This window comes from Cervus elaphus, chromosome 19, assembly GCF_910594005.1.
Source record: "Cervus elaphus chromosome 19, mCerEla1.1, whole genome shotgun sequence".
Classification (NCBI taxonomy): domain Eukaryota; kingdom Metazoa; phylum Chordata; class Mammalia; order Artiodactyla; family Cervidae; genus Cervus; species Cervus elaphus.
In genome coordinates, this window is record NC_057833.1 from 21,231,897 (window position 1) to 21,245,824 (window position 13,928).

General features: G+C 41.6%; 1 protein-coding gene across 1 annotated transcript in view; it reads left to right on the plus strand.

Annotated features, from left to right (window-relative positions):
- The first annotated feature begins 6,717 nt into the window (after positions 1–6,717).
- LOC122675629 (EGF-like and EMI domain-containing protein 1) overlaps positions 6,718–13,928 on the plus strand; it is a 638,499-nt gene continuing 631,288 nt past the window's right edge. The window contains exon 1 of the mRNA XM_043874600.1: positions 6,718–7,314. Coding sequence (XP_043730535.1) covers positions 7,040–7,314 — 275 coding nt within the window. The 5' untranslated portion in view covers positions 6,718–7,039. The remainder of the gene's footprint in view (positions 7,315–13,928) is intronic.

The window sequence follows — 13,928 nt, forward strand, 5'->3', positions numbered from 1 at the left end:
AAGGGACTTCCCTGATGCTTTAGTGCCTAAACTCTGCGCTCCCAATGCAGGGAGCCTCAGTTCGATCCCTAATCAGGGGTCTAGATCACAAGTGCTGCAAAAAAAAGATCATACAACCAAAAACAAACAAACACAAGACACACACACACACTGAAAGCTACAGAAAAGATTCCACATGCAAGTGTGTACTGTGTTTGTATGAAAATGGAGGATAACGAACTTTTAAATACACTAGCTTGGGGCTGGTGATTTGGACTCTCAGCTACAAGTAGGGCTTATTCTTCCAAACAGCTGATGCTTTATATCTTCTTCAGGTGGGTTTTAAATGGATAGGACTAAGACCATATTTGGAGAAGGCAATGGCATCCCACTTTAGTACTCTTGCCTGGAAAATCCCATGGACGGAGGAGCCTGGTAGGCTGTGGTCCATGGGGTCGCTAAGAGTTGGACACGACTGAGAGACTTCACTTTCACTTTGCACTTTCATGCATTGGAGAAAGAAATGGCAACCCACTCCAGTGTTCCTTCCTGGAGAATCCCGGGGACGGGGGAGCCTGGTGGGCTGATGTCTATGGGGTTGCACAGAGTCGGACACGACTGAAACCACTTAGCAGCAGAAGCAGCAGCAGCAAGACCATATTAGGTATGATAATTTTTCCTTAAGTGGATATTTTTCCTTATTTACACTGAGGTTCATTAGTTATTACTTTGCTCACTTATTCACTCTTGTGAAATCCCCCTCTTTTATCCATATTGAGTTGGAAAGGGATGGTAAATTCTATACTATCAATACTTGATTTTGATCTTTCCTGAGTAAGAATGCTTCATTTATAAAAGGTAAGCTAGTGGCACAGTATGAGTAGCTTATTGCAGTTGGAGCCAAAATAATTGGGTCCACTATGAAGCACACATCAGGCTGTGTTGCTCCATCTGTGCATCTTTAGGATCAGATATGTTCAACATTCTTAGCACTAGCTGTGCTTACAACTAACTGTTGAAGAAGCATTGATAGTGGCTTTGTTAGGATTTGATCAGTTGCCCAAGACATTCAGACATAAAAAATAAGAATTCAGAATAAAATTTACCAGGGAAGGAATTTTGGTGTCCACTTTTTCTTCTTTAGAGAAAAACAAAAAAGTGGAAAAGTGGGCCTTATGCAAATAATAGCAAGGAACCTCTCTATGTACAAAAATTGCTTTAATTCACCCCCAAATAGTCAAAGCCATCTTTAAAAAGAATAAAGATGGAGGCTTCACATTTCCTGATTTTAAAACATATTGCATAGCAACAGTGATGAAGATGATATGGTTCTGGCAAAAAACAAACAAACAAACAAACAAAAAAAAACAGATACACAAACAAATAGAATAAGATAGAGAGAACCTAGATATAAACTTTTGCATAAGTAGCCAAGCAATTTTGACAAGGATGTCACAGCTGCATAATGGGGAAAGGGCAGTCTCTTCAACAAATGCTGCTGGGAAAACTGAACATCCATATGCAAAAGACTGAAGCTGAACATTTAACCTTACATCATATACAAAAATTCATTCAAAATGGATTAAAGATCTAAACATAAGACCTAAAACTATAAAAGTCCATGAAGAAAACAAAGGAGAAAAGCTTTAGGACATTAGATTTGGCAGTGATTTCTTGGGCATGATACCAACAGCACAGGCAACAAAAGTAGAAATAGATAAATGGGACTACATCAAGATTAAGAACATCTGTGCATCAAAGGAAACAATCTACAGAGTGAAAGGCAACCTGTGGGATGAGAGGACATCTTTGCAAGTCATGTAACTAAGAAGAGGTAACTAGCTGAAATAAATAAGGAACTTCTACAATTCAACAGCAAAAGCCAAATTGCTAGATCAAAAAATGGACAAAGGAGTTAATAGACAATTCCTTAAAGAAGGTATACAAATGGCCAACAAACACATGAAAAAATGCTGAGCATCATTAATTGTAAGAGAAATGGAATAAAACTTCTAATGAGGTGTCATCTCACACCCATTAGCGTAGTGACTATCAAAAGAATAGAAAATAACAAGTATTTAGAAGGATGTAGAGAAATTGGAACTCTTGTGCACTGTTGGTGAAAGTATAAAATGTATAGAAATTATGTATAACAGTATAGTTTCCCTCAAAATAAAAAAATTATCATATAATTCAGCAATCCCACTTCTGAGTATGTAGCTGGAAAGATTTAAAGCAGGTGCTTGTAGAGATATTTATACAACTATGTTCATGGCAACATTATTTATAATAACCAAGAGGTAGAAGCAACCCAAACGTCCATCAACATATAAACAAAATGTTGTATATACATACAATGGAATATTATGCAGCCTTATAAAGAAGGAAATTTGTCACATGCTACAGCATGGATGAACCCTGAAGACATTATACTAAATGAAATAAGCCAGTCATAAAAGATATGATTCTACTCATGAAGTGTCTACAGTAGTCAACATCATAGAGACAAGTATAAAGTTGTTTGGCAACTTCTAAGCAGAGAGAGGAAGGGGGAAATAATGTTTAATGGGAATAGAGTTTCAGTTTTGCAAGATGAAAAAGTTTTAGTGATATTGCATAAAAATGTGAATATACTTAACACTACTGAACTTTATATTTAAAAATGATTGACAGTAAATTTAATGTTACATGCTTTAAAAAACACACACACTCATGAATTAGCTGTGCAAAGCATGGTTTCCAAAAAAGTACAACTTAAATGTGTCTTCTAATTGTGTCCTATCTCATAAATATACATAATTCTGGAGTTGGTAATTCTATTCTAACTTACATCAAACTGGTCAAATCTTAATGGCCAATGCGTAGCACAGTACTAAGAAATTATGTATTAATCACTAGACAGAGATCTTAGGATTTTTATGCTAAATTTATCACTTTCCTAAAAAAGGGAGCTATTGGTATGTAGCGACAAAATTAGTGGCAGATGAAACCAAAGCAAGAATGATCATTTACATCTTGGTGTGACAATCCCAGTTGGTTCCTGGGTGAGTTTCATTCTATTTTGCCTGACGTCAACGTTTCATTGTACATGGCTCATTAGTGCTTGTAGGCATTTCTGTAATGGCAATTTATTACACTTTTAGGTGACAGAATCTGTCCTTCGAAGAATTGCTTTCTGACTTCCTCTTCTTTCAGCCCACAACACCTGCCAGATGAAGTGGCCTGCTCTCTTTTCCTGTCCCCATACAGACACTGGAAGTTTCTGTGTGCAGGAGAGCAGGGCTGAAGAGCTTTGGCAGGAAGGTTTTTTGCATCAGCCTGCCTGTCGAATTGCATGGATCAACAATTTCTCAATTAGAAGAAGATAGACGAGAAGATAAAGTATGCAGTGACTGTAAGGCTTCAAGCAGCAGCTGAGGAAGATTTTGGAACATCTGGTTGGAATCTATTTCTTTTTAGGTAAGCATTCCTTTTTACAACCAGCATACATAAAGCATGAAATTGGCTTACTCCGCCTCCTCCTAACAAGGGAGAAGCTAGTTATATTTATTACTCCTTTGATGCAGCTCTGGGGAGAGTGGGGTAGCATGTGGCATTCCCACTGGAGGTCCCCTCAAATCCTTTGGACTCTTCTCAGAGAACATTTGTCTGCTTGATAAATCCATTTTTTAAGAACCTATTCAGGTTGACAATGTTAAAGACCATTCACAAAAATAAAACCCAGTTCATGATGTTTCTGTTTTTTCCTCCATGAACTTTATGTCTGAATAAGGGGTGACATCAACACAAAACTTCTCTCTCTTAATTAAAAAAAAATGATGCTGTGTGTGTGCCTCATTCTCTTGCTTTGTTTATTTTAAAATTTCTTTCACTTGGACAATAAATGCTGAATGAATTGTTTGTATCTGGCTTCATTTTGTTTATTCATGGCATCCCAAACCACCAATCTGCTTTGCTCTTTTACTATGTATGACTGTAACAACAGGTTTCATAATTCACCCTCTTTTTACAGAATAAAATAACCAACTAATCAAACCGAATCACGAATTATTTTTAACTTGTATGAATAGACTGCAAAAGGAGAGCTGGGTTCAATTTAGGGCTTCCTAGTTCATGGAAAGTTTTAAATCCTTTTGCTGGAAGAGTATATTTCATTTAATGATAATTGCTTACATGGCAACATGCTATATTGTTATCCATGCTAAAATAATTTGAAATCAATTTCACTTTATGAAATATGCACTAATCACATTTAGCATCCCATCCAAAGTGCTTTAAATGTTCATCTATAATAAACATGGCTTTAAATTAAGGTGCATAAAAGGAAACTTTCGTAATTTGGGATTTTCAATTTACTGATTCACTTCCCCCTTACCCAAACTAAACATGACCTTTACTAAACATCCACACAATCAGATAATTTACATATATCTCTGTATTTCCCCATTATTCTTTAGCTCTTAAAATAGTTCTGGGTTTCAGCTGTGGCTTACATAAAATTTAGCCTTGTAATAAAAGAGGTCTGTTATTTATGCAAGGCCTTCTGTAACATAAAGAAAGAAAATGATTAGAAACTTTTTTCACTCCAGGAGGGAATGAGATTAGTTGAAGATAGAGCCCTGCAGTGTAAAAACTTGTCCAGAAGCAAAGAAAGGCTTTGCAAATCACAGACATTTCAGGGCACAGTTAATCTATACTGTCATCTGTAGTTGTGCTATCCATTTTCATTAAAACAATTAAGATCACACTGTATTGAAATAACTTGAACTCTTTGGGTTTCATCTAAAGACAAACTAGAAATTGAATCGATTGAAAGAATTAATCTTTTCACCTCCACTTACATCGAGAAGGGAAGAAGACAGTCTCACCTTCTGTAGTTAGTACACACAGTTCAGGAGTCACCATTACTGTGAATTGCGTTTCCTTTTCTTTCTTTCTGCTCTCACCCTGACCTGCTCGCCTTGGGTCATTTCACTGATCATTAGCACCTCACTAGAAGAGGGACAGGAAGAAGAAGAGGTGAAATTACACATTCAGCTTTGTTAGTTGGTAACAAAGATGACAAAGAGGTTTAGGAGAAGATAAGACTTAGAGTTAAAAACAGATGTTAAAATTACCAGTGTGTTTCAGCGACCCATGCTGGGCAGCCATTATCAGAACTAATTAAGAGTTAGCCAAGTGACGATGCATTTGTACAACAGATGTCAGCACTTTCCCTAAGTCTGCTCTGTGATTGGAAAAGGTTTGATTCATACATAACTAGTATTTAGGAACAAAAAAGAAAGCACGAATCCCTGTTTTATAAAGTAAAGGGATTCCAATAAAGACTTCTATTGTGCAAATTGTCCCAAAATTCTGTTTGTTAAAGGCACCTGTCAAAGATACAGAAATCATCTAGTTGCATATTTATGATTTTTCACTTTAAGTTAAAATTCAATAAAAGAAGTAAAAAAAAAAAATGAATATATCTAAGAGAAACAGAAAAGTCTGCAGGATAGTGTTAATTCCAATGCCACAAGTCAAGGAGGGCAAAGTCATAGAATGTGAAATAACTCAGGAGTAGAATGGTTCTATCCCACCCTCATTTTTTTTCTTTCTTTTCATAGAAACCCCAGAAGCTTGCTCCTCGGTCTCTCCTGTGTATGCCCAATTGCTTCTTTAGTTGCGGAAAAAGCAGAAGGAAAGAAGGGAGAACAAAGGCTCAGAAAACTGAATTGAAGAGCCAGATGGTTAACTCAACTATGAAGGGCAAAGGGAAGCCCCAAACACCATTTGTGGGAGGATCTTTTTCGGACTCACAGGACCGAGGAAATCAGGTGGTACCACTTTAAATGTTTGACTATGAATGAGTCATCGGAGAGCCACTTTTGGTTAAGTTTAGGGATCAGAGAAATAAGTTCTCTCGCTGCAGATTGATCCGATTCCTGCAGTGCTAACTGCAGATTGTGGCTTCGGAGCCGGGCTGCCCTTGTTGGAGGGCACATTGCACCATAGATTTTTATTTTCTAGAAACAGACTCCAGAGGTTTGTGGCCTTCCAGACAGCAGCTGGCGCCGGGCAGAGGCATCGCTTCGGGCCGGAGCTACTGGCGACCGCGCGGCGCTTGGCTGTGCGTCCCAGGCAGGCGGGCCAGCACCGCAGCCGGGGCCTCCGGTTCCGAGCAGACGCTGTGCCCTTCTGGAAGGGCTCTGGGGGCTCGCAATGGACTGCTCCTCAGCAAATCTGGGGGAAGAGGAGCTGGTTTGAGGGAAAGGTGGGAGTAGGTTTGGAAAAGGGTTGGCTTCTCCTTATAACTCTGGTGCCTGAAGGGGTGAGATAGATGGGGACCAAATAAAAGGAAGGGAGATGATCCCATTTGGAGTGACGAGGATTTTTGGATGAGCCGACGGTGTCCTGCAACTGTCAATTTGGCAGGAGATTTGACTCAATCAACTGCTGTTCGGTTCCCACTTCAAACACATCTCCTCCCTCCCCCCCCAACCCCCACCCCTAGCCTGTGTTCTGACAGACTCCAGAGACTCGGGTTCCGAGCGGAGCGAGAAAGAATCAAAAGTCAGCTTTCCTTTAGTCTCTGCTGGTGGCAGATTACATCTGGCTTGGTTCTGAGCAGGTTGGTTTGGGAGGGGTTCGAACCGCTTCGCGTCTTTGGCGAGGTTTGGGTGTGTGTCTTGGGTGTGTAGGTAGGAAGAGGTAGGGAGCGGGGTTAGGCGAGATGATTAAGCAGACCCCCCCTAAATCTCGTTTTAACTGCGCCCCCAGCGTCCTGCCGCGCTCCGCGCCTCCTCCGGGCGGCACGGGGTGGAGAGGAGGAGGAGGGCGCGGGGCGCAGGGCCGCCCAGCAGCTAGTCTAGCCAAGGTGGCAGCGGGACTGTCTCTTTAAGCGCTCCGGAGGGGCCGGGCCCCGAGAGCAGCGAGCGCGTTTCCATGGCACCGAGGCAGCGGGGGCTGCGGGGCCGCTGGGCTCGCAGGTTTCCAGTCGCTCCCGTCCGAGCAAGGGCGCCTATCTCTGCGGCCCGAGCGCCACCCAGGCGTTCCGCCCGCGCGCTCCTCGTCGTCGGCGATGCCTAGTGGGGCCGAGCTGCTGCCGCGCCCTCCGCAGGGAGACGCATCTCGCCGGCCCCGCGAGCCCCGCACACCAACTTCTGCCCCGCGAGCTCAACTTCTGCACGGGGCTTGGACTTGCGGAGCCGGAGTGGCGCGCGGCGCGCAGCCGGGGTGGCGGCTGGAGCCGCTCCGCCCCGCGGAGATGACCTGGCGACTGTGGCTCTGGTGCTTCTGCGCTTGGGTGGCCGCCGGCTGGCCGCCAGGCAGCGCCCTTCAGCTCCGGCCAGGCATGTAAGTGTAGCCCGCGCGCTCCGGGATGTGTGGGGAGAGTCGGCCCCGCGTGCCTCCGCCCACTCCTAACCTGCTGCGGCCGCAGTGGCTAGAGCAGTTCCCTCCGGTTAGGGGTGGAGGGCGCGAGTGGCGGGCAGGCGCCGGCCGAGGTCCGAGAGCTGTCCCAGGCCGAGCGCGGCGGGAACGCTGTCCCCTGCGCGTCCTCGGGGCAGAGACCCGGCCCCGGGCGCTTCCCACCTGACTTACTTTCTCAGCGCCAGACAGGATTTCTCCCTAGGGGTGTGTGTGTTTGTGTGTGAAAGAGAATTTCCTTTTTGGAAGAATAATTGGCTAATAACAAGTTCCACTTTTTGAATGGGTTTTGAACGAAATCCTGTTGAACAGCGAGTTACTTGACATGTCCTTCCTAGAGACCAGAGTTTATGTAATAGCTAGTCTTTTTTTTTTTTTTTTCTAAGAAGTATCTCCGAGTCCGAAGGAGTGGATTATTCCACAGGTTTGTTGAGAGGCGAACCCTTTGATGGCGAATGACTTTCGCCAAAATGAGGAGCTGGGGAGGCCAGTGTGTTAAGGGCTGAGTGAGCAGCCAACTTAGATGCTTGCGGGGTTAGGAGAGAACGAAAGAGTAGGAACGTGATTATAACGCATCCTCCTCTGCGGGTGGGGCATGGTTTCATTTCCAGAACAAAAGTGAAGGAGGCAGGAGATGCTCATTCTTGGTCACTGTGGCAAGTGTTGCCGGAAGCTCAGCGCAGGTGTGAATCTTAACCAATTGCCCTATCGCCCAGACTGGCTGGAGAAGTTTGCCTCGGAATTCTGTCTTCTCAGGGGGGTGGATCATCATCAACTGTCTGAGAGAGAAGCCAAATCTAACTCTGCTTTTCCTTTCTACTCTTAAGCGGTTATGAATACACCTTTAATGTCTTTGCTACTTCTTTGCTTCATCTTTGATTTTCTGAAATGTGAATGCTTTATAGTGGAAAAATGATGAGTACACAAGGCCATCTGTACCTTCCTGGGTCTTGACTTTTTCTTGTCAGAAAGGTACTATTTTTGGATTCACTTTACATTTCCATATTTCATCCTTCTCCTGTGAGATTCGATTTGCTACCTGGTTACTGCGAATGTCACTAACTATAAATCTTGAGACATGACCAGTGTGCAGTGGCGTCGAAGAACAACTCCTTGTCTACATAGTTTGTAAATACATTTTGGCAGAAATGCAAGAAATTTCTGGGTAGGTGATTTCTCTTACATTGAGAAGATGGGTCTTGTTTATTTGAATAGGCATTTCCTCTCCAGTTTATTTCAGAAAACACATCTTACTTTGGGTAGCTTGTGCATACATAAGCCTCCACTTTTTTGATACTGATTTTTTAGCTAGCTGGCTGGCTAGCCGTTCTCTTACTTTTAGAAGTGCTGTTATTAAAGTGGACCCTGGCTGACTTATTAGGTAGCTACTGGTGCACATGAGGCAGAATAACCCCTTTTGGGGGGCACTGAAAAACAGAGATACCACATCACTTTTTATATTGCTTAGATATTTTACCTCATGTTTCAGTATTGGTACTTTTGTTGAAAAGGCTGGAAGGATGACATTGCATTTTTTTTTAAAGGACACTGCTACTGCAGCTCATTCATTTATCAGGTGAGATGAGATCAGATATTAAAACCAATATAAATTCTTGGGTGTTTAATAGAGATGCTCTGTCTGGGAGTTATTGAGATCACTCTGATGACTCTTAGTACTTTCTGAAATCTGGATGGGAAAAATCCAATCAAGTTTGTATTTAGTCCTCCCTGGTATTAGAGTTAATGGTTTCTTCAGCAGGAACCATGTTGGGATTTAGTGCTAGTTTTCTGCAGATGCCTTTGCAATTGTTGTAGGCATGTGGAATACAGCCACGCAAAGCACTTGGCTTCCACACACCTGTCCATCTATTAAATTAAAGAGAATTCTTCCTGAGATTTTTATTGACCTCTGAGGTCCATTTTCAGTGAGAGCAGGCTTCTAATGAGATGAGGGCCACTAATGAGAAGGCATCATCCTACCGACTGGCACTTATAGGTCATTAACACAGGTAAAAGTTTTGTGTAGCTGATCTTGTCCTTGAGCAGATTTTGGAGCTGGAATGACAACTGAAAAGAAGAAATGACTGTGCAGCTAAATAATGGTCAGCCTAAGTGTAATGAATCGTATTTATGGTATATTCTTCCAGGGGTAAGCTCATTTTCAAAGGAAATTCTATCAATGAAACAAAAGATGCCATATGGGTCCTCCAACTCTAATGATAATCGATCTTGCTGATGACCTTGTCATCACTTTTAGGAAACCTTTGGTTTCCTAAGGTTAGACAGATTTATAAAATCATTATTCCACAAAGAGTGGCTGTATACCTACTATGTGACCTGACTTTGGAAATCACAGGTAATGAATACTGAATCTTTTTTGAATTCTTAGTTAGATGTCAGGCAAATTTCTAACTACGTATATTATTTCATTTTAGCCTGGAAATAGCCCTACAAGTAAGGCAGTGTTATCGTCTCCATTTATGATGAAGAAAGAGACATAGTAAGGTTAAATTCACACTCCAAGAATTCATGAGATTTGGATACAGGTAGTTTGAATTCCAGTGCTGGAGTTCTTAACAAATATGATCCCTTTTAGAACACCCAAGCCCAGCCTGTGTTTCTAAGAAGTTCTTTGTAATCACTGCCTGGGGTTCTCAATGGGAATGCAGCTGGTATTTTCTGCCTAGTGGGAACCTGTGGGGCTTTTTTGACTGTTGTAAAAGCTGTAGGGTTCTATTGGCATTTGGGCTTGGTATGGAGGTGGGTTGGTGTGCTTTATCCCGCAGTGGGTAAGATTGTTCCTCACAAGGAAGATCTGATCTCTCTCTTCCTCACCGAGACTCTTCATAAGAAATTCTCCTGCTCTGTTACAGCTGTAGACACTCAAGTATTAAAACAATGGGCTCGGCTTAAACTGGGAATTGTGGAATAGGGAAAGCTAGCCTTGGCAAGTACATTATGAATTGGAGAGTTGTAACTGATGATGGCATTTTGATAAAGGGATATTGAAGCGTTTACTTATGTTAATGGTACTCTGCAAATGTTTTCTCAAGGATTAAATAGACGGAAATAAACTCTACTCCAGATCTTAGAGACATCAAAGGAAAATGACTGGCTGTAATACACTCTATTAAAATTTATCCTTTGTAATACTGTCTTGTAAACACTTGCATAACTATTGTATACAACATGACGGAAGTAGTGAACATGGGTGTGTTGCAGATAGATACCATTCAGGCAGAGTGTGTATAAAGCCAGATCTGCCTATAAAGGCAGATCTGTCTATAAAGGCAGATCCAGTAGCTGAAGCTCCAGGGACTTGAGGTACTGGGCATTCTCTGACACGTAGTGGGGATTTTAGAAAGGTATGGCCACTTTGTGACTCAGTAGTTTCCTAAACTATTTCATCATGCGATCCCATGGACTGTAGCCTGCCAGGTTCCTCTGTCCATGGAGTTTTCCAGGTGGAAATACTGGAGTGGATAGCCAGTCCCTCCTCCAGAGGATCAGGACAGCTCACATTCATTCCCTAATGTAGGTCTCCAATGCAGGTTGATGTAGAAATCCGAAATGTGCCTGATAACAATACAGCTTACCCACCCAAATGCCACCCCCAACACATATGTGTAGAACTGTTTCCCCTCAGCCTGCTGTAGATGATATAGAAACTTGTGGTCATCGTGGCAGAGATTTAGCTTTTTGAACAATCAATACATTTAGAAGTAGAAAAAGGGAAGAAGATATAATAATCCAGAATTGTGAAGGGGAATTGACAGAGGTGTCTTGTGAAACACACACCATGTTGGTATTTGTATTATTTGCTCTAGTTCTGTTTTTGTTTTTGTTTTTTTTTCCACTTCTGATAAAGCCTGAAATTGAGCCAATTAGAGATGTCTGAGGCTATGAACAGAGCAGGCCACTTTTAAATTCACAAATAATTTAAGCACGGCCTGTGGTCTGTCATTTACTCAGTGTAAATTAATTAAAAAATACTTTTCTTTTTTGTTGAGATCAGTCACACTAAGTGAGCATACCATAAAGTGGAGAAGACTACGTGCACCCTCCGTGGGCAAGGCATTATTTCTAGCAGTTTGTGTTTATTGTTTTAAGAATAATCCTCTGAGGTTGGGAATACTGTCATCTCTATTTTTCAGATGAGGACACTGAGACAGAGGGAGAGATTAAGTAACTTGCTGTGGTTTCATAGCTGAGAAGTGGTGGGATGGGCTTTGAACCCATTCTAACTCCAGAGCCTTCTTCCTGTTCACTGTTACCTATGATGGTCCGTCTCCCCTTGACCTTTGCTTCCTAGGCTTCCTTGGCTTTCAAATTACTATCCTCCCAGGCCCTCCTGCTTATTTTCAGCAGTAGCTTACTCTTTCTCCTATTGCCCAAGTGGACCTGAACCTCACCTCTGCCGGGTAATTTTAGGAGCCAACTTCAACCCATACTTTGTTGATGACATTGACATTGCATTATTTAATATGTAATGTTTTGACAGACTCTCTGTCCTCATCAGGGAATCCTCAACTTCTTGTCCTCAGTATTTTTTCTGTTTCTTTACTTCTTTCTTGGGTATCTTGTAGGAATAACTTTCCAGCTTTTTCAAGGTAATTCCTTCCCTACATGTTCCACATCCTACCATGAACAGTGGTAGGTATTAGTCATCTCTTTTCTTTCTTTTATTGCCAACTCTTTCCTTTCTGCTATTTTCGCCTCTCCTCCCCTATGTGTTCATGTCTTCCTGCCTACATCTCCCCCTGTTCTGTGTTTCTGATATGTGTCTAATGTGGATCTGTTTTGACCTTGCTGCTTCTCTCCTTCACCTTTAATTTCTCAAGAACAGTTCCTTGATGCATATCAATGATTTTATCATTGATCATTTAACCAACCCACTGCAATCTGGCCTCCTCTGCTAAAATTCCTTCTCAAGATGCTGCCTTCTTTCCAGAACTCACCCTACTCCCATTTTTCTACTGGCTACTCCTGTTTCCCACTTCACTTCTTCACTTGTGCATTTCCTTTGTACACTGAGTTTCATCTGGAGTTCTCCCGCACTAGCTGCTGCTTTCTCTCCCCTTCTATCTTTAATCCCCTTTCCACTCTATATATTTCCCCTGCTTTATCTATTTCTTTCCTTGGCTTCTAGCATGTGTTCTATTCTGGTGAAACTTAGATCTGTACATTTAGCCCCATTCTCTTCAGAGCTACAGGGTTGCATTTCAAATAATAGATTTATTATCACTGTGGGGTCAAGACTCAAAATGTCCTTAGATCGTCTCTAGTTATCTTTGTGTCCCTAACATTTTCTCCCTCCAAAGTACTTGCCTCATCTTTTTTCCCTTCATATTTGAACTCAGATCTGTCCCTTTTCTCCTAGTTTATCTTGTAGTTACATTATGAGCTTTAGGTAAGATGATCATGAACAAACCTTTGTATATGATGATTGGATAACTAGAAATGAATATTTATATTCCTCTCAGGTGTCAAATTTTAGAAACATGAGCAATGAAATCTCTTGAATTAGTTCTCTTTCCCATTGCCAACACTCAAGCCCAGCCATGCTATTTTTACTCCTAGATTGTTATGGTAGTCTCTTGGTTGGTCTTCCGCTTCATATTCTCTGGATCCTCTTTATTTTTATTATATATTCAATTTCATCAAAGTTTGTTTTTATTATATATACAATTTCATCAAACAAAGACCTATTAACATCATTTCCTTTTGTTAAAAACTAAGATTGTCCATGGAGTAAGGTTCAAGCATCAGAATATTATTCTTAAATAGCACTTATTAAATGCCATGAACAGTATAAGTACTTTCCATATTTTAACTCATTTCATCCTCACAAAAACCCTATCAGAATATTAGTATCCACATTTTACAATGAGGCAATTGAGATCTAGAGAAGTTATGATTTTCTGAGAAATTGCATATAAGGCTATGGAGCTCAGGAGAATTTATGTAGTTAACAATTTTGAAAGCTAGGCTATGAACCCGGACTGTTTGACTGTAGAATCTGTGCTTTTAACTATTGCACTCTATTCAAGATTTTATCTTTCTGGTATTATTCAATTTCTTAAACTTTTATAGGACAATTTAAAAAATTTCCTTTAGTTCTTTTCTCCTCATCAAGAACTCTGATGAGGTGTTCTTGTGTCAGATTTTACTCTGCCTGCAGGGTAACAGGTTAGTCTGCCAGAGTTGACAGATGCTGACAGAAGACATGAGACTCCTGGATGAGAGACAAAGGACTTTACTGATCAGTCAGGCCACAGCAGGTAATGCCAGCTTCAAGTTTGCATCAGTCGCCCCCCACCAGTTCCTTGAGGCAACGAGGAGTGGCCCAAATGGATACTGTGTACACAGTGGTTTTATATCACAGATGAGGAACCCAGGCCTTATAAAAATCTCCCATACTGTAAGGGGGATGTTAGCAGCCTTGCTCAACATTTGGCCTCAGAGGGAGATACCATCTTTTTTATCCTGCTCAGGAAACAACTCTGCCCTCAGCCCTGGCAGGACATATCCTCTAAATCTTC